Below are 24,932 nucleotides of genomic sequence, written 5' to 3'. Positions count from 1 at the left end.
CCAGGTCATTAATAAATTCATGAAAAGTCGAGGTCCCAGAACAGATCCTTGTGGGACACCACTAGTCACAATCCTCCAATCTGAATGTACTCCCTCCACCACCACCCTCTGCCTTCCGCAGGCAAGCCAATTCTGAATCCACCTGGCCAAACTTCCCTGGATCCCATGCCTTCTGACTTTCTGAATAAGCCTACCATGTGGAACCTTGTCAAATGCCCTACTAAAATCCATATAGATCACATCCACTGCACTACCCTCATCTATATGCCTGGTCACCTCCTCAAAGAACTCTATCAGGCTTGTTAGACACGATTTCTGCCCTTCACAAAGCCATGCTGACTGTCCCTGATCAGACCATGATTCTCTAAATGCCCATAGATCCTATCTCTAAGAATCTTTTCCAACAGCTTTCCCACCACAGACGTAAGGCTCACTGGTCTATAATTACCCAGAGTATCCCTACTACCTTTTTTGAACAAGGGGACAACATTCCCCTTGCTCCAATCCTCTGGTACCATTCCCGTGGACAATGAGGACATAAAGATCCTGGCCAGAGGCTCAGCAATCTCTTCCCCCGCCTCGTGGAGCAGCCTGGGGAATATTCCGTCAGGCCCCGGGGACTTATCCGTCCTAATGTATTTTAACAATTCCAACACCTCCTCTCCCTTAGTATCAACGTGCTCCAGAACATCAACCTCACTCATATTGTCCTCACCATCATCAAGTTCCCTCTCATTGGTGAATACTGAAGAGAAGTATTCAGTGAGGACCTCGCTCACTTCCACAGCCTCCGGGCACGTCTTCCCACCTTTATCTGTAATCAGTCCTACCTTCACTCCTGTCATCCTTTTTTTCTTCACATAATTGAAGAATGCCTTGGGGTTTTCCTTTACCCTACTCACCAAGGCCTTCTCATGCCCTCCTGCTCTTCTCAGCTCCTTTCTTGCTTCCCTATATTCCTCAATAGATCCATCTGATCTCTGCTTCCTAAACCTTATGTATGCTGCCTTCTTCCACCTGACTAGATTTTCCACCTCACTTGTCACCCATGGTTCCTTCACCCTACCATTCTTTATCTTCCTCACCGGGACAAATTTATTCCTAACATCCTGCAAGAGATCTGGAAACATCGACCACATGTCCATAGTACATTTCCCTGCAAAAACATCATCCCAATTCACATCCGCAAGTTCTAGCCTTATAGCCTCATAATTTGCCCTTCCCCAATTAAAAATTTTCCTGTCCTCTCTGATTCTATCCTTTTCCATGATAATGCTAAAGGCCAGGGAGCGGCGGTCACTGTCCCCCAGATGCTCACCCACTGAGAGATCTGTGACCTGACCTGACATTATGCTTACGTTTGCAGTTACAGGCCTTGCTCAGGTTATGACAGGGTTTCATTCTCAAGAACGATTCATAACCTGAACAGTTCGCAAGTTGGATATGGGGCTGCCTAGCAATATATTTAAATTTTAAAACAGGTACACCAAAGGCAACATGTAATTAAAGCAGGTTGTTTAATTCAACCAGTTTCTCTACGAGATGCAAATGAGTTCTCACATGGCAGAAGATGCCTGCAGATCCACAGCAGCTGTAAGATACATCCCACCAGAATTTATTTATTCTCTGAATAAATAAAATAACTTATCCTTTAGAGTATAGGAGACTGACAAGTGATCTTACAGAGGAGAGAAAATCGTGAGGGAGTGAGCCCAAGCTCTCAACCATATGTACGAGCTGAACACAAGTTGGGCATTCATAACCTGGAGAGGTCCTGTACTAGAATAAATAATATGGATAGCTCGCTATCCCCACCCCCAATAGAACCAAGTAATAAACTTCAAAATCAGGCATTGTAGGAAACACCCTACTCATCCCTTTTCAATGCTTGTTGCAAATTTTCTCCTATATCCCTTCAACAGGCATATAGAGGCTCTGTGCAGTACCAAACCTGCTGATAGCAACACATATTCTCTACCATCCTCTTGCTTGATATATTCAGATAGCAGGATGTTTGCTAGATGTGATAGAGAAGATAAAATTCTTGAAATATACAGTTGATCAATATCATATCAATCTCCATCAGCTTCAATTAGCCAGCACAACCTTTGTGATTGTGGAAAAATATATTTGAGCATCAAACCTCAGATAGACCACAAGGCCTGTGGCTTACCAAATAGAGACTTTTTCCCCTCATCTGCCTCCTAGATTTGGACTGCCTACCACAGGCACAACAAGACACCTCAAGAATATCATCACTGTCAAAATCATCCAATTTTACTGGATGGGTAATCAGATCAATGCCAGTTTTTTCTTCCACAACAAAGAGGTTCAGGTCACATTCCATCAGAACCTGAAACAGACTCTGTCACAGGAATTCTGAGGAAACTCAAGGCTGTATTCAGATCATCCTTGAAAACTTGCAATGTCCATACTGACTTGTGAATTCTTTACACAACGCTCAAGGTGGAGAAGTGCCATTTGGGAATCAAGTCTGAGAATCAGAAATAAAGTATAAATTGTGGAAGGAATGCATTATCTCAGAAAATACCCACTTTCCTGACAGGTACCTCCTGCTTCACAGTGAAAGATCTGATATTGGCTTTGCCAGTCACCTCAGAATTGAGAAGACCAGATGAAATGTATCCTCTTTCCTGAGGGACTGCCTAATAAGATGAACAGGAAAGTCTCTCACCATTTATTATGCTGAATAACTATTTTAACTCTTGCAACAATGTGATAGATAAGTAATTGAACTCCCCAGATTCCTCCTTTCAACTTGTTACCTTCAATTTAACAAGCAGCTGAAAAAGATTCTCAACATAAACTGCAGCTATCCTTCTTTAACAATGCAATGATTTTTAATCAGTTGCCTAAGTGAGGAAGTGACTGTGGCTTTCCCAAAGTCTGTTAAGGGTGGCCAATTCAGGTAAGCTTCTAAAACATTCCTTTGAGAGTGTTCATGGGAATACTGCACCACTAGACTCCATAAGGAATAAGTGGTAAATCCAGATTCAGACTTCAGGACCCCACAAAGAACTAACATGTCTTGAATCAGAGGCTCTAGTTTTGCTCCAATTTCCCTTCAACCAGTAAGACAACGCAGTATCATTGATTTACTGTCACGGAAAGCTTGTTTGGTGTAAAACAGGGGTTCCCAACCTTTTCTATGCTACGGAGCTTTACCAGTAACCGAGGGGTCTGAGGACCAAATGGTTGGGAACACCTGCTCTAAAAGTAAATGGGTGATCTGCTGGAAAACAAGTGTATTTGAAGTATCAAGATGGAACTTTAAACATTTAAGGTTTTGACGGATATCAACTGCATTTACTGTAGGCAGTGAGGACAGATTCACTGAACTGGTTTTGCCTTTCTAAAAAAAAATCCATTGCAAGCCATTACATTGTGAATTATGCATATTCTCATGCTGCTCCATGTTATTCACTTATTCCCAAAAGTTGCCAACTATTACCAGAATCAGGTAAGTTTAGGAATAAAATTTGCAGATGCAATCTTTACATATTATTTAAGGGAAATAATGTAAATTTGCCTACCACAGTTTACTCTGATAAATAATATAGTCAGAAACAAAATTATAAGGATTAGTTACAAGATCATCTCTAGTGTCACATGCTAGAGAGGGCAAGAATAGGAGGCTGTGCAAATGGCAGTCTCGCTGCAAGATTGTTGGTGGGAGAAGGAAGTCGGGTCTTTGAACCATTAGGATCTCTTCTAAAGCACAGGTGACCTGCACAACTGTGATGGGTTACATCTGAACTGTAGAGGGACCAATACCTTGGCAGATGGATTTATTGCAACTACTAGGGTGGATTTAAACCAGATTGGTGGTGGTGGCAGGAGCAGGTCACAAGCATTGGGGAGGTAAATGAGAGGCTGGAAAGCAATGCAGAACTCAATGGCAGTGCGAGAGAATAGGAAGCCTAGGATGACCGAGGGATATTGAGGCACTGGCCACGAGAAAGGAGACGGTATGGGTCAGGTTTAGGCAGCCGGGTTCAAGCAAACTTCTAGAGGAGAATAGGGATGCAGGAATGTACTCAAGAAACTGGGAATTCAAAAGTGGTCATGAGACAACTTTGGCAGAGGATCAAGGAAGATCCAAAGAGATTTTATAAATACATTAGGGACCAAAGGGGACACCTTTGTGTGGAGCCACAGGGGATGTCCAAGTTCTTTAAGACTTACAGGTTAGTGGGTTAACTGGTTATGAGTGTAGCTGGGTGTAACGGGCTCATTGGGCTGGATGGGCCTGCATCTCTAAATAAATAAAATGAAGTTATTCCTTAAAGCATAGGAGATTGACAGGTGATCTTCTAGGGGAGTATAAAATCATGAGGGAGTAAATACATTCAATCTTCCCCCCACCCCCAAGAGTTGAGGAACCAAGAACAAGAGGGCACAAGTTTCCGGTGAGAGGGGAAAGATTTAAGAGGAACTGGACTGGAGGGGCGTGTTTTTTTTTAAAAAGCACAGAGTGGCATCAATGTGAAATCAGCTGCCAGATGAAATGGATGAGGCAGGTACAAAAGATGACACTTGGATAGATGCATGGATTTAGTATGTTAGGGGCCAAACACTGACAAATGGAACTAGCTAGGTCAACATGGACCAGTTGGACTAAATGGCGTATCTCCATATTGTATACAGTAGCTATGACACTGTGACACTCACCCACACGCCCATAATCTGCTAATCTGTACGTCTTTGGGATGTAGGAAGAAATTGAAGCACTGAGAGAAAACCTTAGCAGTCATTTGCTGCTAATTACACAGAGATCGTGCAGAATTGAACCCAAGTTGCTGTTAAGTGCATATTATTACGCATTTACAAAATTGCATCTATTTCCTTGCCTCAAAATAATTTCCAGGAATTCAGAATATCTAAAATATCTTCTATTTTTTCTTTACCCAATATTTATTTAAAGATTTACATTACTTTAAGTGGTGTTGTGACTTATATCCACTTAGAGGTTTTCTGCAACATATTAGGCACAAATTACTTAATGGCTGAAGTATATACAGTACACAAAATTAAGGTTGAAATTAAATTCCCTGCCTTAATTAAAATAACAACTTTAAAATAAATGGGACATAATAAAAATGGCTTGGGTTAAAATATCAACGAGGGAAAAATACAAAAGAATATCAGGACATTAGGTATAAAACTTTAAGAGGCTGTTCATCTCTGACCAACATATTGTAGCCAGTCACAAGTATAATAACGAGTAAAATAAGCTGAATGGTTATCATCCGGTTTAACAATTCGGAGCCTTTCATAAATCTACAAATGATCCAAGATATTTGTTGTGAAAATCCACTCTTGTAGTAATTACTTTCAAGAATGAAGGGGCATTTGTTCTTATTTTGCTCATAGTAATGAATGAACAGTGATTGCATTTTGACTCTCTTGTCTCCTACAATCTAAATAAGTTATTTTAATCTCAAATTAATCAATCATTTGTAACACCTGCCGAAATGATCTCATTTCATCCCAGTGTTGGATGTTCACTGTTGGACATTAAGCGGGAACAATTATGCATCTTGTTTCATAATGCACAAAGCTTGGTACTAACACAAGTAACTTAAAGCTTGTTTTGAAGTTTATGGTATTGAAGCAGTCAGATTGTGCAGTGAGAAGAATAATTCTCTGACCTATGTATTCCCCAGCTCCTGCATCAAGGAAAACTTGTCCATGATGGCATCCACACTGTCAGAATTAAAATTTGCCTCATCTGTTGATGTTAGCCTTTGAAAGCTTACCCTTCACTCATAATGTAGATAGAAATTTCTATTAGATTTTGCCTTCATTCTATTTATATCAATTATTTTGTGTTTTATATTTGTAATTAATTTAGATCATTTTGTAGAAATCTGTTTTTACTTTGACACAAAAGAGTCTTTCTGTTGATCAGTGTCAAAAAAAGCCAAATTAAATCCACTGTGTTCAATGTTGTAAACCAATAAAACACGAAAACTTCCAAAAGCGGTAAATACCTTTTAGAGGCACTATATATATATTTCATAGTTAATTGGACACTATGTTTCAGGCCTAGACCTGAATCAACATCTGCAATCTTGTATTTCTATGAACCAAACTATCCTGATTACTTTTTGAATACATTTCCAGAATTTAATTGTACAAGGAAAGCCTAAAGGCAAAACATTGAATAGAATATACTGTAAGTAAGAAGATATTACTGTCAGTAAACACAAATCAGAAAGTACTGCAGACACTGGAAATCTGAAATATATAATACTGTTAACACTCAGCAAGGCAGTCAGTGTTTGGGGAAGCAGAACTGACATTTTAGGTTGAAGCCAGTTTTTCAGAACAGAAAGAAAAGTTTAAGTTGTGGAGAAGGCAGAGAAACATCAGTGATGGAGTGAGCCATGGGTTGCAGTGGAAATAGTGATTAAATAGTTAATGACAGCAATCACAGAATAATAAAACATACAAAAGTGTGCAAAATGTTATGAAATATAGGTCAGGCTGTGCTAAGGGGAAGTGAAAAACTGAGCTACTGTCACAGGTGTGTGACTTGCAGTGCAAATTGCCAATTTCAGTACACAAGTTGAATTACTCAATATTACAATTTGATATACAGAGTGCAAAATGTGCTCAGATGGAAGACAAAATGCTATTCCTCAAGGCTGCCTTAGATCTCACGGTAGCAACGAAAGTGGCCACAGACAGGACAGAGTGAGAATGTAATGGAGAATTAAAGTTGCAGATAATAGGAAGTTTGGGCTTAACCATACAGGCTAAATGTTGGTATTCTGCAAAAAAATGGTTACCCAATGATCATTTGGATACTCCAATGTGGAGGAGACTGCATTTGTAAGCACTGGATGCAGTACACTAGGTTGGAAATACAAATGGCTCACTGCTTCACTTGGAAGGATATTTGGGCCCATGGATAGCTGGTGGAAAGGTGTGAGCTAAAAGGGCAGGTGTTCCATTTCCTGTGGCTGCAATGATAATTACTCAGGTAGAGAGCAGTTTTTTGGGATGGAAATCATATCACGTATAGGTATTATTATTACCAATTTTCTTCAGCTACATCAAACATTTATTAAGTTTTTCTACAAAGGAGATCATACCCAAAATCTTCTTAAATAAAATTACTTTAAAAATGTCTACTGACTTTGAACAAGAAAAACTTCTGAAATTGGAACTTTAGCTAGAAAGATACTGCAAATGAATGGCATCAGCAACCAGAGGGACTAAAGAGCAACACTTGCAAGAGTAAGAGGAAAGCATAATAGGACTCAAGATTCAAGCCTGTGCAGGACTCCCTATTCATCCCGGTAATTACTGCTGCATCATCTAATGCAAGCACCATTACTTGAGCCTCCTTCATCATTTGAAATGTGCAGATTGGCAAAGGAACTACACAGCTCTGGCACTTGCACCATTTTATTTACAAATACTGTATCAGATTATGTGAGCAGAAACAAGTAAAGGCAGTAAGGAAATACAAGGGGAAGGCTGGCTACAGTGTCAGTTTCCATTTAGTTTAGCTGAAGAGAATACAGATGCAAACACTATCTACAATAAGATGATCTGCAAGCATAGGCAATTGCTAAATACACTGGATTATCTGCCAGAGAATTACCTGGCAGTCTGATCAAATCCACTACAGGTTGAGCACCCCTTTTCCAAAATGCTTGGGGCCGGAATTGTATTTTGGATTTTGTAATATTTGCATCTATACGAGATACCTTGGGGATGGAACTGGAGTCTAAAGAGAAAATCCACTTACATTATACACATGCAGCTTGTACGTATACACTGAAGGTAGTTATTATATAATTTTTTTTTATAATTTTGTGCATGAAACATCGAACCATCAGAAATGTAATCCATCACTACCTCGGCCACTCAAGTGGACAGTCAGTGGCTGATTGGCATCATCGTTATTCGCGACTTTGAATTCATCTGCTACTGGTAAGCAGTCTTTGTCTTAGACTTGCTCAAGACACACTTGTACTTATGCAGCCATTCAGTGTGTTAGATTTTCATCAGCAACATTCTTAGCAAACTCAATGAATTCCTCTGCTGCTTCGTGATCAGTAGACATTTTATCACCACAAATCTTTGAAAATTTAATACTGTGCCTTTTCTTAAATTTCTGCAACTAGCCTGGTGAATATTCACAATTACCTTCAATTCTCAATTTGTCAAGATAGATCTTTACTTGTTTCATGATCAGCATACTGTTAAACAGCATATGTTTACTCTGAAGCTGACAAATCCACTCTTTCAATACACAATCAGGATCTTTATTTTTCACTTTATGCTGTGTTTTCCTTTTTTAAAAAAGACTTTTGTTCATTACATATGTGAGGTGACTTATTAGAACTGTGTATGGTGCACAGAAACCTGTACATTGCCAGGGAATTTTCCCAGGAACTTGTGGAATTTTCTCATTTGTGATGGCATATCAGCGCCCAAAAAATTGCAGATGCTTTTGGATTTTGAAATTTTGGATAAAGAGTGCTTAACCTTTATCAGCTTATAATGAGTCCTGATGAATGCTGTCACTTTGCAGAAAACCCCTGATTGATGGTAAATGAGGCAATAAAGATCCTTCTCAGAAATGCATTCCACTATTAATTCATTTCTTAAAGCTTCATACCAAAAGCAAGCAAGCAAGCTCTTGGTTTAACTGTTTCTTCTTCCTTGGACAGACTGAAAGAACAAGGATTTCATCAATTTCCCAAAATCAGCTCTTCCAGATATACATCACCGCACTGAGGCACATCCTAATAACGGGCAGCTGTACATCATGCTCCATTTCCAATGCAATCCCCCATGATGACAACAATTTTTCCCCTTACAATCGGATGAACTAATATGCTTGCTGGAGTCAAAATGCCAGCTGGGCTAATTTTTTTTTGGCAGATGCCAAATATTTGCAAGCTGCGGATAGTGTAGATCTGCTCAAATCTAAACTTCAATAATGCAAACTCTAAGCAACTTATTAATCTCTGAAGGACTGCAGCATGCTCTCATTTCTCTTAGGACTGACACTGGGGCAATCACCGATGCATAGATCATCATCATAGCTTGTCACAACAGACAGACAGCCACTCTAGTGTTGTTCGGTTGATGTTGAGTAGGTCAGTGCCAGCTAAATCAGGTGAAAGTGGGCAGTTGCGCAGAACTTGTTCAATGTTCTGCGCCCTTTCGCCACACTCACAGGATTTGCATATGGATAGATAAAACACCACATCAAGATAGGCACCCAAAATCTCATCTGAAAAGGTTGGGGGGTGGGGGGGGGGGTTGCAGTTTATGTTCTTTAGTGCGAAGGGTGGCGCAGTGGACCCATGGTTAATGTGTTGTCTCACAACTCCAGATGCCCAAGTGCCATCTATGCAGAGTCTGCACATTCTTCCTGTGACATGACATCCTGTTTTCCTCTGACATGCCAATTAACTGGTAGGTTAATTGGCCACAACAAAAACAAAAGTCTTAATTGTAGATGAGTGGGCAAAAACCATGGGACAAGAGTTGGTAAGTATACCAGAGATGTTACTTGATTGTGGGCTCGAGTGTGGTGGGTCAAAGAGCCTGATTCCACACTTCATACTGCTCTATTCATTAGAAATAAAATGTCTTTTATCTTTTACTTTTGGGAAGTTAATGCATATATTGCAAGTATTAATCTGGTATTGTTTACCACAACAACTGGTCTCGACTTTGAAATTAAATAGGATTGGAAATGATTTTCCTTTTAACACCTCCCTCAACTTGTGCTTTTTGTCCTGTTTGCCAGCAAGTGAAGGTTGGTAATTTATGCTGAGCTAGTTTTCCACAAATGTCAGCCACTGTTTATTGTGCTTGATTCAAGGTACTTCATTCTCCTTTGCATTTTCCTTCTTTGTACAGAGCAGCCTGTCAGGTTACAGGTGTCAGGCATTGCCGGTGAAGCAGTTGAAAAGTGAGCTTTAGTGTGGAGGGCTGTCAAAATAGCATCTGCATTCACAAGGGGGAGGTCCTATGACCAGCCCTGCATGCCAACGAGACCAGAATATCGAACTCTGTTGAGAGTTTGGCAGTGCTACTGACGACTGAGTGTGTGGCATTCACTCCAGCTGTTAGTCTCGGGTAGGAAGCTGACAAACATTTAAGACAAACTTTCCTGTGAATCCATTAATGCAATCATTTGAGAATTCACACGTTACAGTGTGACACCAATGCTTTGGACTTCGATGACACAGATTTGAGAATTTGACTCTCCTGGAGGGAAATGGATGTTTGCTGTAACACTACAATTGGAGGTATGGACTGCAGAGACGTTACTAACCTTAGAAAGGAAATTTCAAAGATTCAAAGTACATTTATAATCAAAGTATGTATACAGGATACCACTCTGAGGTTCATCCTCCTGCAGACAGGCAAGAAACAAGGAAACACCATGGAACCCATTCAAAGAAAACATCAAACACCCAATGTGCAAAGAATGAACAAATTGCACAAACAGCAAATAGTCAGAGAACAACACAGAATATCCACCCAAGAGTATTCAGTTTACAAACGAGAGAAAATCTGGAAAGAGAAACACAAGGTGATAGGTGAAACCTGAAGGGGGAAGGATGAAGTTAAGAGCTTGGAAAGATGTGCTTGGTGGTGGGATCCTGTTGGAGATGGCAGAAGTCTCAGAGAATTACGTGCTCGACATTATTCAGTTAGATCAATTCAAAGCCAGTCTTCACCAAGGCGCCCTAGTCCTTACCCATCACAGAGAACAAACAGCAAAAAAAGTAACCAGAATCCAGAAATACTTGAAACAAAATGACTCCACAGCCACCAGCCTTGCCGTTCAATCCTTGCAACGTACAAGACAAAACTCCTGCGCTTTCCTCTGACAGCAGCCAGCAAGGAGGGGAAGACCAGTCGAATGCAGACAGACAGCACCAAACACCAGCCCGCACTCCACTCTCACCTTCGTTGACTTCAGCCTTGTTCAGCACCTCAGGGAGAAGCAATAGAGTTGATCAGGTCCAGGTCACAAGGCTGCACACTCCACTCCCAACCTCACTGAACTTCCTCAGAGACAGTAAACTGCCAGATCGCTCAATCCACCCAAAAAACACACCATCAAAATGCAAATCATAGGTTCCAATCGCACATAGCTTAGCAGTAGAATCACATCACTATGCAAATTTCACTTGAGATTTGAAGATTAACAAAAGCATCTACATGAAGCATGCATTATTTTGGCTGTATTAGAGTAAGCAGAAGTGAAGGCAAGTTGACTGGGCTGAATAAATGTACCCTGTAGGGAAGTAGTTAATAAATCAAAGCAAATAAGTTAGATCTGCAAATGCTCAGTCAATCACCTTCAACCTGAATGGAACTTTATTTATTTTGTTTTAATCTATTAATTTCTTTCAGATCTGGCATCGCTGACAAGACCAGGTTTACTGCCCATCACTAGGTATGGTGAACTGCCTTCTTGAACCCAGTATTCCTTCTAGTAAAAGAACACCCACAGAACAATTGCACAGGGAGTTTCAGAATTTAGATCCAGCAATGAGAAAGGAATGATGATATTTTCAGATCTGGATCATAGGCAACTTGAAAGGGAACCTTCAGCTGATGGAGTTCCTATGTGCTCATTAACGGTAGTGGTAACAGGTTTGGGGGCTGCTATCGGACGTACCAGAACAAATAAATATTTTCCATTTTACTTTGGTCCAAGGCTACATTGTGTGGTCCTTGGTAAAATGAGAAGGGGGGCATCAATAAGTTGGTTATGGTAAATAAATGCCACATGAAAGCTCTGATGATGATTGACAGCCAACTGATTAGACAATCAACTATATTGGATTTGCCCTGCTTTTGATGAAGATATGCCTGATGGCAAGTGTCCTGTTGTAACCTGCCTGCCTGGAGATGTAGCCTGTTCTGGAGCACAAGTCTTCAGTATGACAGCTGATATTGTCTGGTCCCATGCCTTTGCTTAATCCAGCACTCTTATCCATTACTTCATACCCCATACAGTGAATTCAACAGGCTACAGACCTGCAATCAATGAAGGTAGTGATATTCTTGAAGCCCTCTCTTTTTATTAGCTCTAAATTGTCCAGCACCATTCACAACAATCTGTAGCTAACAGCCCAGAAGTTTGACCTGATGGTTTTGTGAAATTACTTAACTGGCTTTTCTTTTGTTCGGTAGCATTAATGTCGTTCTGTGCTGCAGCTTCACATGGCTACAATGGGTGCAATGGAGGTGATGCAAGCGTTCAATAATTGGTCATCACATAGGTGAGTGTTTATTGATGACTGTATGCGTAGGTCCTTATTTTAATAGTAAGAGATATGGAAAACTGCACTAACATATGCATCTTGTTTATTCCACCTCTCCAAGCTATTCTGATGAATTATGCATATGTAATCAAAATTTATGACACAAAGCCAATTGGAAAATGAAAAGAGCTCTCCATTCTAATTCCACCTTCTAGTATTTAATATAGCTCTTCATGTACACATACAAGAACAGTGCAGATGTGATAACATTTCTCTCCTCCACCTTTTCTGGCATCAAGTTCCGGACCCCTAACACTACATTTTTATTTCTCTCATTTCCTTTTTAATCCTTCCATCAATTATTTTAAAAATATGTCCTGTGACTTTTTTAACCCCTTGCGATAAGGGAGATAGGTTCATTCTAGTTACTTTACTTTTGGTCTTAGTAGCCTTATGCAATGTAATAAGATATCCTCTTGGGTTACTTTGCTGCAAAGATGACAATTTCAGCTTATTCAGACTCTCCCCACAGTTGCATGTTTACATCCCTTTACATATTTGCTTGTGAAAAAAAGTGTAGATTGGGCCACGTTTTGTGAAGCACCTGTGGCATGTCATTTTAGCATTCCTTCCCAATCCCATACTGACCCTTTTGACCTTGGCCTACCCATTGCTACAGAGAAGCTAAAGGCAGATGTGAAAAAGAACATTTTATATTCTATTTAATTCGCTAGAATTCTCCGGTTCTCTCTGACACACAACCACACTTCCATCCAGTTTTATTTGTTTACAGGGCGGGGTAGGCCCTTCCAGCTAGGCCGTCCCAGCATCCCCCGACAAACCTAATTAACCCTAATCTAATCACGGGACAATTTATAATGACCAATTAACCTACCCGATACATCTTTGGACAGTGGGAGGAAACCAGAGTACCCGGAGGAAACCCAAGCATTCCACAGGAAGGTCGTACCGAGACTCCTTCCAGAACGGCACTGAAACTGAACTCCGATCTCCGGAATGCCCCAAGTTGTAACAGAATGGTGCTAACTGCTACACTATCATGGTTTCCTTTTATCTGTGTTCATCCCTCCCCAAATCTGGTTCCACCTATTGCTCATCAGGTGTTTATCCTATCCAATACTCTGCGTAGCGGTTACCATATACCAGTACACTACAACATACAATCTAAATTGTTCCAGTAAAGCTACAACATTGACATCTACCTGACAATATAATTTAATAATTCTGATGCATTTGTTCACAAAAAGCACGGCAAATCAATTCCAACAAATTCCCGCCTGATCAGTGCACAGCAGGGAGCTGGAAGGAGTTATTAATAATGCAATCAGCCAGCACACATTTATCAATAATCAGCTCACTAAGGCTGTGTTTGGATTTACTACGATTATTTGCCTCTACAGTCTGAACACGGTGGGGGTGAGATGATTGCTCTTGACATCAGGGCAGCATTTGACCAAGTGTAGCATCAAACAGCAGATAATAGACTAAGGGGTGGCCAACCTTTTACATTCCATTAGTCATTTTTTTCACTCACAAGTTTGGATGCGCCATACAACTCTTGTACCCTCACAATTCTTGTAAAAATATGCTAATAAAGAACTTGTGCGTGAAAAAATTGAGGCACGGAATGTAAAAGGTTGGCCACCCCTGAGTCAGAGTCATTCCTCATGCTCACGAAGATGGCTATAGATGTTGGAAGTCAATCATGCCAGCCGTTGGGTGATTACTGCGGGGTTTTCTCAAGGTTCAAACATTCAGTAATGATTTTCCATCTATAATAGCGTTAGAAGTCGGGATACTTGCTGACGATTGCACAATGTTAACTTTCATTAACAAGCACTCCATACCAATTTACAGCAAGACCTAGACGGCAATCAGCCACGGCCTGATGAACGGCATAGGACATTTTGCACAATGAACATCTCTAACAAGACAGCAAGCCCAACATTTATCTATGACTCATACCAAGCCTCTCCAACATCAACATCTCAAAAGACACCAGTGACCAGAGATTCAATCTGACTGGGCTATAAACAGTGGGGTACTCAGGCAGCCCAAACACTCGGTGTATCCCATGCACCATAGAATACGTTCATTCTGTCCACTACTGCTCCATCATGCCTGACATACTGTGTATACTGTGGCTTGGTAACACTTATTTTGGCAATCACTTTGCTCTGGAATGGAGTTGTTTTTGTCTGATGGTGTTCTTCCTTGCACAAAGTGTGTAATTCATGTTTAATCTGTGTGTTTTTCTTTCCTCGTATGCAGCTTCTGTTGTGCTGTGTTCCTATGGTATTACTACAGGTGACTTTTTCATTGCACATGGCAATCAACTTGACTTTGTCAAACAGGCAGGGTCAGGCTTATTTCAATGCAAGGAGTTTTACGGGTAAGGTAGATGGACTTAGTTCCACAGACTATTGATTTAGTGTCATTTCATCAATGATTTGGATGGGAATGTACAAGACAGAGTTCGTAAGAGTGCAGATTACACTGAAATAGGTGGTGTTGTGGACAGTGAAGGTGATTAACAGGGATTACAGCAGGATGTTGATCAGCTGGGGAATGGTAAATAGAGTTTAATTCAGGTAAGTGTGAGGATGTTGCAGTTTGGAAAGACAAATGAGGGTAGGACTTTCACAGTGAACAGTAAGGCCTTGGGGAGTATCGTAGGACAGACAGATCTAGAGGGATAAGAACATATAGTTCCCTGAAAGTGGCAACACTCAGGAAGACAAAATGATGGGCTGCACATGACGTTGATGAAGCTGCATTTGGAATATCGTGTTCAGTTTTGGTCACCCTGCTATAGGGAAGAGGTCAATAATTTGAAAGCGTGCAGAGGGGATTTGCTGGGACTGACTGCATCATACAGCAAGTTTGAGCTGATTGGGATTTTTCTCCACTGAAATGTAGGAGAATGAGGGTTGATCTTTCACAGCTGTATAAAATCATGAAGGATATAAATGGGGTGAGTGCACAGTCTTTTCCTCAGGGTTTGACGAATCAATAATTAGAAGACATAGGTTAAAGGTGAGAGGGGAGAGATTTAACAGGAACCCAAGTTGTATCTTCTTACCAACTAAAGGATTGTATGGGATGGGCTACCTGAGGAAGTGGTTGAGCAGGTAAATTATGGTAGTTATTTGGACAAGGGCATGGACAAGGTTTAGAGACCCATGGACCATATGTGGGGAATTGGAACCAGCTCCCATGGCAATCCAGGTTGGCATGGGCCAATTGAGCCACAGAACTGATTTCCTTGCTGTATTGGCATGAATGTGGTATCCAGGGAGGGTAGCACCGGTGGTGAAGGGGCTTGTCATGTCCATTCCGGGGCAACTCACTCACCTTTGGTCTCCACCGGACATTTGGCTCTCACCGGTGCCAATGCAAACAGCATGCGACAGTGGCCATGCCCTGGTACACCGCTTCGACAGGCTGGCTAAACCAGGTGAGCGTAGCCAGTGGCCTCATACACCAGTGAGATAGGGATATCCCTGTCCCAGCATGCAAAATCAGCTCCGGCGGACTGAGCTGATGAGATCTACAGTGAGATCCGACAGCTAGGAAGGCAGTTCTGCAACCCCCTGTGGAGAGTGAAGGGCACAGAAGACATCATGGTTATCCACTGCAACCAAGGAAGACACCAGTTTGTGACGCTTGTTTGTACCACTGGACCCAAATTTTTGAGGTCAAAAGAGTGGAACTGCCCAAGTGAAATACTCTCCCACACAGGTTTCCTGTCATTGTCAGATATGATGGACAACCAACCATGACTGAAAGGCCTATTTCTGTGCTTTATCATCACCGTGTCTAAGCCTTGGAGCTCTCCACTATACAGAGCAGAATATACACAAAACAAATTTAGGTACTTCAAACTGAAATAAACCACTTTACAGAGCCCTGCATTTCACCCGGCTAGAGATGATTATGGATATATTCTGTCAGCGTTGTTCCTTGTTGTGTCACAGAGCAAATTATAGAGCATGGTTCCAAAGGAAATTTCATTTCACTTACACAGGTTTGCACATGGTACATGCAATAACTCAGTTTATTAAAACATTTTAAACTGCCTAATGAAGGGTGGACAGTGAATACCCGTCTTGCTGACGAACTTCAATCTACCGTGTATAATCGTTGTGTTGTAGAAGCTATTACAGTGGACTATAAATATCAACTGTTAATATAAAATATGATAATGATACATTCAACATTACACCATAGAGGACATACTTTTCTATGCTTCCTTTAAGGCTGCAAGTAAACTTCATAAAAAAAAACTGTTCTCACTGATTTTCAGTGACAGAGTATTCTGAGCTACTGAGTTAGTAAAAGCTGCGTTCCTTATAGATCTAAGGACATTTCATTTTTAAAAATTAAAGTCTGGTTCACTCTTAACAGAAATGTAGTCCTCATGCTCTTGGTCTGCTTACTGCATTAGTGTGTTATGCTGACTCTACAGATACAGTGCATGTATACTCCTGGGTCCAATTTTCAGCAAGAGAAGGCAGCAGTCTGCCTTACTAATAGATCCACGAAGACACAGTTACAAAACAAAGCAAACCCCTCGGGTTCTACAAGAAGCATTGTACTTAAAGCAAAATGGCATGAGTTCTCCTCTGTATAATTTTCACATTTTTCTTCTTCGGCTGCCAAGTAACTAGAGCCACAATCACCAAAATAATAAGAAATCTAATAATTAACTTAGTGTTGAAATATGCTCCAGGAAGATAATCTAATAAACTGCATAAATAATAATGACTTGTCCTTTAGATGGTCTGTACCTCAAATTTCTTCTCTTGTATTTCTAGGTTTTAGTTGCTCAGAACAAAAGATATTTTTTCTTCAGATTTGTTTTCCTGAATCTAAGATGTTAAATATTATTTTCTACTGCATGTATTTCAAGAAATAGTTTGCATTTTGAAATTAGTATCAATAATATTAAAATTTCATCCTAATGGGTGAAGCTCGCAAAGCTTGTTTCTATCAATTTATATCTGCAATATTTTGATATTTGTTGGCTTGAAACCATTTTATTTTACTAAATCTAGATTTCATTCTTGGAAATTGAAATGTGCACTCACATCACCTATTGGTATTCCTATCCAACAACAAATGTACTACTCGCTTCCACTGAATTATTTTGATAATTGGCCAAAACAACCTTCTCTCTTATACCCTTACAAAAGCATTTTCTGCTGCTTTTTCATACTCAAGATTAACAACTTAGTATCAGCAAATGAAACTCAACGTATTTCAAGCAAATTGCTGATTATTATAATACCTGTCCAATTCTCTCCAACTTTCAGTTCGAATAATTTAATGAAATACGTCTAGTGAATTTGGATTAGAATAAAATACAATGGAAAAAAGCATGAATTCTATAATAGGTTATAGCCCAAAAGTCAGAGACAAAATCCCATTCTTTCCCAGTATTAGTTGTGTGTATCTTCTTGTACTCTGCATTGCAAAAAAACACAATGCAAAGACTTCAGAAGTGTATCTCCTACTGAACCACAGCTTCAGTTCACCTTTATTCATTATTATTTCTGAGTTATGGTATAAAATTAGTCTGAGTGTGTTATAGAGGCAGAAAATGCTGCAACACTAAGTTAGGCAGTATCTGTGGAAGTACAAAAACATCAAATCATTGATCTTTCAACAGAGCAGTTCTGACAAAGATTTCAACCCAAAATAGTAGCCTTCTTTATCTTCCCACAGATGCTGCCTGACCAGCTGAGTGTTTCCAGTGTTTTCTGTTTTATTTTGCATTTCCAGCATCTGAAATTTTGATTTTTCATTGAGTGTTATGATGTGATTGATCTTTCAATTTCAATCCAAGTATACGTCACAAACTGCCATGTAGCATAACCTGAATTTGGCTGCTCAACCAAGCTAATTGACAAAGTGGATCCATACTAGCAATACACACTACAGATTTCACTTGTGTGTCCCTTTAATCCCATAACTGCAGAGAAAATACTGATCACTATGAAATGTCTAAGAACCAGGGGATTGGCCAATTAAGTTGCATGGCGAAAGACAGCTGACATCGATATGATTGATATGATCATATACTTGCAAGGAAGATAGAAATCTCATTGCTACCTCTCTCATTACGTAAAAAACTCATTCAGATGAACTTAAAAGTAGAAACAGACAAATTATTTTGCAGAAATGTTATTATTCTTACATTCAGAATTCAAATTGCTCTTTCTTCACCCTTGAGCCACTCACAAAATAAGCCAAGAGGCTGACATACTTATTGCCTGATTAGCCTAGCAACTGCTCAGTCTCCATCTACTGCCTCCATGCTCTTACACTAGTTGGAGTTCTTGGGACTGGTGAGTTCCTAAGGATGCCAGAAAACCTCTACAAAGTCAATACCAGACCTAAATGAACAAATAACCACTTAAACCGCAAATCTTCCCCTTGCAGGAGATAGTCGTGGAATTTCAACTGCAGCCTCATTCAGTAAACCAAGTCCAGAAAGTCATCAAATTACTGCTAGAATTCTGACATGCTTTAACCCTGTCATGTTTTTAAACCTAACCTCTCACGAAAGATAAATTTCAGTACACCTACATACATTATGCACCCAGAAAGTAACCAGAGAAAAGACGCATGGAAGGCAGTATCAAAAACACGAGGAAATCTGCAGATGCTGGAATTTCAAGCAACACACATAAAAATTGCTAGTGACTCGTGTCCTGACGAAGGGTCTCAGCCCGAAACGTCGACTGTATCTCTTCCTATAGATGCTGCCTGGCCTGCTGCGTTCACCAGCAATTTTTATGGAAGGCAGTATGATCCATTTGCCTTCTCCTACCTCATATGCCGATGATTCTAATTTCCTAACGCCCTCAGGTTATTCAAAATACTGCAGAGATACACCTGGCTGGATGCACCAAAGGCCTTCTCATAGCACATAGTAAGTCTAACACTGTTCCCTCTAAGCAGCGCAGTTGGGTGGCTGCACAGTAACTGAAATGTTCCCGTGCACATTGACTTCTATTGCGGTACAGCTAGAAGTTTTCTTTTATATAGTGTTTTATTAATGCACTACAGTTTTCAGACCTTGTAAAAATTTCCTGCTCAGAGCAATAGTTGGTCCACAAAGCTGTAAAATTAGAGGAATGTTGATAGAATATGGAAGAAACAATGCTTTTAAGATTAGCTCCTTTCTTATTGTTCAATAGTATTTCCAATTTACTCTGCTTACTCTAACATCGATTATCTGTCGTCATCTACGTAATATGGAGATGAGAAGGGGAAACAGCTTACATTTTTATACCACTTTTTCCTCTATTATCCTAGTTCTTCACATTCAATTGCTGTCCCTAAGATCGGACACTCCATAGTTTTTTTTTAATATTAGAATAAATGATAAAACCCAAAACATTCTAAATATAAAATATCTGATTTAAAGTTGCTCAAGTAGCTCATATCTAGGTCTGTCTGGGTGAAAATTGCATACCAAAGACAAAATAGGTTCTTTAAAGTGGAAACTACACGCTATTATGTTTTTCTATTCACTACCCACATAATAAGTTTGAAATCTATGAAGTTTGTCCATGAACAAAACACAAACTGCAGAGGTCACAAATTTGAAATAAATCAAAAATACTGGAGATACACAAACATTTATTGTATTTAGTGAAAGCTGAATGTCAGACAATGGGAAAATAAATCAATATTTTTGGAGTATTACTTGTGTCTGCCTTGACAATATAAACAGGTTATCTTTAATTAGATATGCATTATACAAATTTTTGGTTTTCAAAATTAACATTATTAAAAATGTACAGTGTGTAGCTCACCAGTATTGCACACTTTACACACGTCAGTACTCTACCTGCTTTTTAAGCTAACTGGTTAAGCTTGGTGGAAAAATAACCAAATCAAAATGTTGTACAATTCTCAAACTGCCTTTTATTTAACAGAAAATTGCACTTAAATTGTCATCTTTATAAGTGTATGTAGAAATATTTGAGAAAGAAGGGAACTGTACTTTTCCTGTTGTATATGTTTATCAAAATGTTTCAGTTTTACAAGGTACTTAGAATAGAAATAAAGCATTAGTAAAGAAATAAGACATAATAGAAATAAAGAAATAAAAATTGATTTAGAAAATAAGACTGGCATAAGTCGTCAGATATTAATCTTAGGGCTTTCTGTATTGCATCTGACCCGTTTCTGCTAGAAATGGTTGCTGCTCCAGTCATCGTTAAAGATCTATCGTTTGGAAAACATTTGCCCAACTTTGTAGATGCGAATACGTGAACAAAATACAACAGTGAGAATTTATGTAATGCCGGTTTAAAAGAAATGGAAAAGTTGACTGTAGTATTGCTTATTTGAACGGCATGTCTTATCGTACACACTTGGGCGATGTTAGGCTACAGAAATCTGGTCCAATTCAATTAAAAAGTGATCAGCAATTTAAAAGAATCAATTTACCTATCTTCCACAACATAAATAACAGCTCACGAATGACACCATTCTTCATGTTGCCAAACTATGCCATTAAAGAGGTTTACTGAGAATTAATCACAGTAAGACACGGAAGTATGCGAGGCAGTTGCCTTCACTGTGGCGCGATGTATTGCCTGCGTTGTGCAGCGTGACGTTATGCGAATCGGGTCCTACCTACGGATTCTCCTGTAACCACCGGAGTGGAACGTGGGCACATTTATCACGGAATTATAAGATCAATGCATGCAGTAAGGAGCAGTATGAAGCGCACGAAAAAACGATTACCTGGCATTATAATATTCACGCAAAATCATTCCGAAGTGTAAGCGGGGCGAATTTCAAGGTTACAAACTAATTAGGCTCAGCATATGTGTACGTAAAGAAAGAAAATTGGTTTTCGGCAAACACAAACCTCTAAAAATGAAAGACTAAAAGGCTTCCAATTGATTACTTCGTTTGTTTGCACACAATGCCCTCTCAGCGCTCATGCATCTTTAATATGTGGCGCTTGCAATAGTTATTTATTGTTTCAGATAATGCGATACTTGCATGTTATTCACGTGGCGATACATTACTGCAATTGCAAGACGCTACCCATAACGTAAATGCTGCGCTTTCTTCAGCAAACTAAGCATTGCACTAAATATATGCAACCAGCGGCAGGATTCTTTCTGGTTCCAATCTATCATCCTTGCCCTTGAATCGACGCGTGTTAGGCATCAGATTTCTGTAAAATACTTAAACGTATTAAAACGTACAGTCAATGTAAAACTACACTCCAATTCCTATAAACCACCTTCATAAATGAGATAGGAATTCCATATATTTCTGCAGATAAGCCATTGCCTTTGATGAATGCGCTCCATCAATTTAAACACCAATTAGGAGACTGATTCTACCCTGAAAACACAACCGAAAACTTCAGTCTTATTTAGATACAATTCTGTAACTATCGCAGACAAAAGCCCGATCGTCTCATAACCTTGCCACTTATTTCCTTTTCATTTTGCATGCCATTGGCTCGTTTCACTCTGAATGCATTTTAACCATGTAAAGCTAACGTTCATGCTGAGGTTACCTCTAATTTGTTTTTTTAGCGAATTACAGAAACACTGACTCCAGCACTAACCTGCATGTGGCCCTGATACATTTTAGCCGGCTCCTTGCTGCCGGAGCGCGGCGCTTCCTGCCGTCTGCGAGCAACTCTCGGGCTGAGGTGCTTCTTCGGGCTTTCCGTCGGCTTTCTGTTCAGAGGTGACTTGAAGAGTGACGGCGCTGAACCTGCTGCTGGCGCTGTTGCTGAAACCGCCTCCCTGTGAGTCCGGCTCCTCCGCCCATCTCCCAGTGACCGCAACCCCGTGTGTCCGCGGTTACATCGGCCCCTCCTCACCTGCCCCGGTCAGTGAGCGCGCGTACGTGGGCACGCTCCTGCCCATCCCTCTTGTACACCCTCTAACTCTTCCAGCCCCCCTACCCCAGACCCCTCTCATGTACCCAAACAGTTACATACCTTGCACGCCTTCCCTCTTGTCCACCCTTCTCACATTACTCACCCTCACTCAAATGCCCTGTCTCACGTGCCCAGAGTGCACCTTTGTGCTCTGCATTCCCGACCCTCTCAGAACTTGGGTTTATTACCACTGATAGATGCCATAAAATTTGTCGTTTAGCAGCTGCAGCAGTGCAGTGCAATCCATAATAATAAAAATAAAACTATACGTTACAATAACACAAAAAATAAATAAGTAGTGCGAAAAGGTAGTGTTCATGGGTTTACAGACTGTTCAGAAAACAGATGGTGGAGGGGAAGAAGCTGTTTCTAAAACAATAAGTGTGCGCCTTCAGGCTCCAGTACCTCCTCCTTGATGGTAGTAATGAGAACAGGGCATGTCTTGGATGGTGGAGGTCCTCAATGAGGGATACCACCTTCCCGACGGACTCTTTTTTGAAGCTGGTATGGAGGCCAGTGCCCATGATGAACCCTCCGCAGCTTTTTCTAATCCTTTGCATTGGCACCTTCGGTGATGTAACCAGTCAGAACGCTCTTCTCCGTACGTCTGTAGAAATTTGCCAGACTGTTTGGTGACGTACCAAATCTCCTCAAACTCCTAATGAAATAAAGCTGCCTATGTGCCTTCTTCATAATTGCATTAATATATGGGGCCAGGGCTGATCTTCAGAGATGTTGACACACAGGTACTTGAAGCTGCGCACCCTTTCCACTGCTGACAACTCGATGACGACCTGGTGTGTGTTCCCTCAACGTCCCATTCTGGAAGTCCACAATCAATTCACTGATCTTACTGACAGTGAGTGCAAGGTTGTTGTTGAATCCACAACAAGATCTGCTCAGTTCAGTTTCTTGCAGGGTGCAGAACCCTGTTTGTGTTCTCCTAGTTGTGTGGCACTCGATGGTGGGGAGCTTTGTGCCACAAAGCAGCTGCCTGAGTTTACAACACTCTGAAACTTTTTCTGATCTTATGCAGTGGCCCCTCCTTACCAGATGGTGATGCAGTCAGTCAGAATATTCCCCAAGGCACATCTGTAGAAATTTGCTAGAGAATTTGGTAATGTACCAAATCTCCTCAGACTCCCAATGAAATATAGCTGCTGGCATCCCTTCTTCGTATTTGCTTCAGTATGTTAGGCACTCTGCTGCCCTTCCCCTTCCTTTTCACTCAGAGTATTTCATCAAAATGGCAAAACAACGTATTCACTTCAGCTCATCACATCAGGATCTAAAAGATATAGTCTAATTGTCACAGAGAGAGAGGAATGAGAGATAGTTTTTCTGTATTTTACCTCACATGTCATTATCTGTCACTCTTTTCCTCAGCCATGACAACCAGGTGGGATGCAATGACTAGAAGCAGAAGTAGGCAACAGATGTGTTTCAGGTTTTTATAATGGTTGTATTTTACTTCTTCCAACTCCATTTATGTCTCCATGCCAGCTGATATTGCAGCTTTTACTTTATTTTGAACAGCAGCGGGATTTTCATTAGAAATCCATTGTACTGATAAAGTGATCTACAGCCAAGATTTTCACAAACCTTTCTATCACTTTCCATTACTCTCTTCAACACTTCAGCACATTAAACTGAACTAGCTTCTGCTGCTCCTTTCACACTTCTACCTATTTCCCTTATTCCACCAACCCCATCCTCCCAAGTCAAAGGTCAAACTTTAAAATTATTATCAAAGTATGCATTTGTTACCAGATACTACCTTGAGATTCATTTGATAGCAAGCATTTACAGAAAAGAAGAAATACAATGTAATTTTACTCGAAACTGTGCATAAAAAAGACTGACAAACACCAATGTACAAAAGAAAACAAAACGTGTAAATAAAAATAATACTGAGAACAGGAGTTGTACGGAGTTCTTGAAAGCAAGTCTGTAGGTTGTCAAATCAGTTCAGAGCAATATGAATGAAATTATCCATATTGGTTCACAAGTCTGATAGCTGTAAGTAATAACTGTTGTTGAACTCGATGGCGTGGGACCTAAGGCTTCTGTACTTCATACCCAATGGTAGTAGCAAGAAGAGGTCATGGCCTGGATGGTGGGGTCCTCAATAATGAATGCTGCTTTCTTGTGGCACCATTCTTCGTAGATGGGCTCATTGGTGGGGAGGGTTTTGCCTGCAATGGCCAGGGGTATATCCACCACTCCTGGGCATTGGCACTTCCATAACAACCATGATGCAATCAGTTATTGTTATGAATATTTTTTCTCTATCTTTTTGTATTTACATAATAGTTTTCTTTTTACACAGTTTTTTTTGTCCACTCTATTGGGAATGGTCTTTCATTGTATTGTGTTCCTTGTATTTACCATGATTGTATTTACAAGGAAATGAATCTCAGGGTTGTATATGGTGACATATATGTACTTTGATAATAAGTTTACTTTGAAATCTACCTTGCTTCTAATAAAGTCTGAGGCTTTACAATATTTCACCAATCTACGCAATAGTACATTGACTTTATCCTTGTTGGAGGAGCTGAGAGATGCAGGAGAAACATGAAGCAGTCATATGGATTATGAGGATGGAGCAAGTTAGGAAGACTGAAGGATGTTCTCTGCAATACATCAACCTGGACCTCCACGATAAAGTGATGATTGATTTGTTGCACTGATGCCTC

At 40.2% G+C, this 24,932-nt stretch overlaps 1 protein-coding gene across 1 annotated transcript in view; it reads right to left on the bottom strand.

Moving 5' to 3' along the window:
• Positions 1–22,018, bottom strand: part of pex5la (peroxisomal biogenesis factor 5-like a) — a 178,381-nt gene extending 156,363 nt beyond the window's left edge. Inside the window, exon 1 of the mRNA XM_072254557.1 lies at positions 21,913–22,018. Coding sequence (XP_072110658.1) covers positions 21,913–21,933 — 21 coding nt within the window. The 5' untranslated portion in view covers positions 21,934–22,018. The remainder of the gene's footprint in view (positions 1–21,912) is intronic.
• Positions 22,019–24,932: the final 2,914 nt, after the last annotated feature.

Source organism: Mobula birostris, chromosome 4 (genome assembly GCF_030028105.1).
Source record: "Mobula birostris isolate sMobBir1 chromosome 4, sMobBir1.hap1, whole genome shotgun sequence".
Lineage (NCBI taxonomy): Eukaryota > Metazoa > Chordata > Chondrichthyes > Myliobatiformes > Myliobatidae > Mobula > Mobula birostris.
The sequence above is the reverse complement of the archived record's forward strand: the minus strand, read 5'-3'. Positions and strand labels throughout refer to the sequence as shown.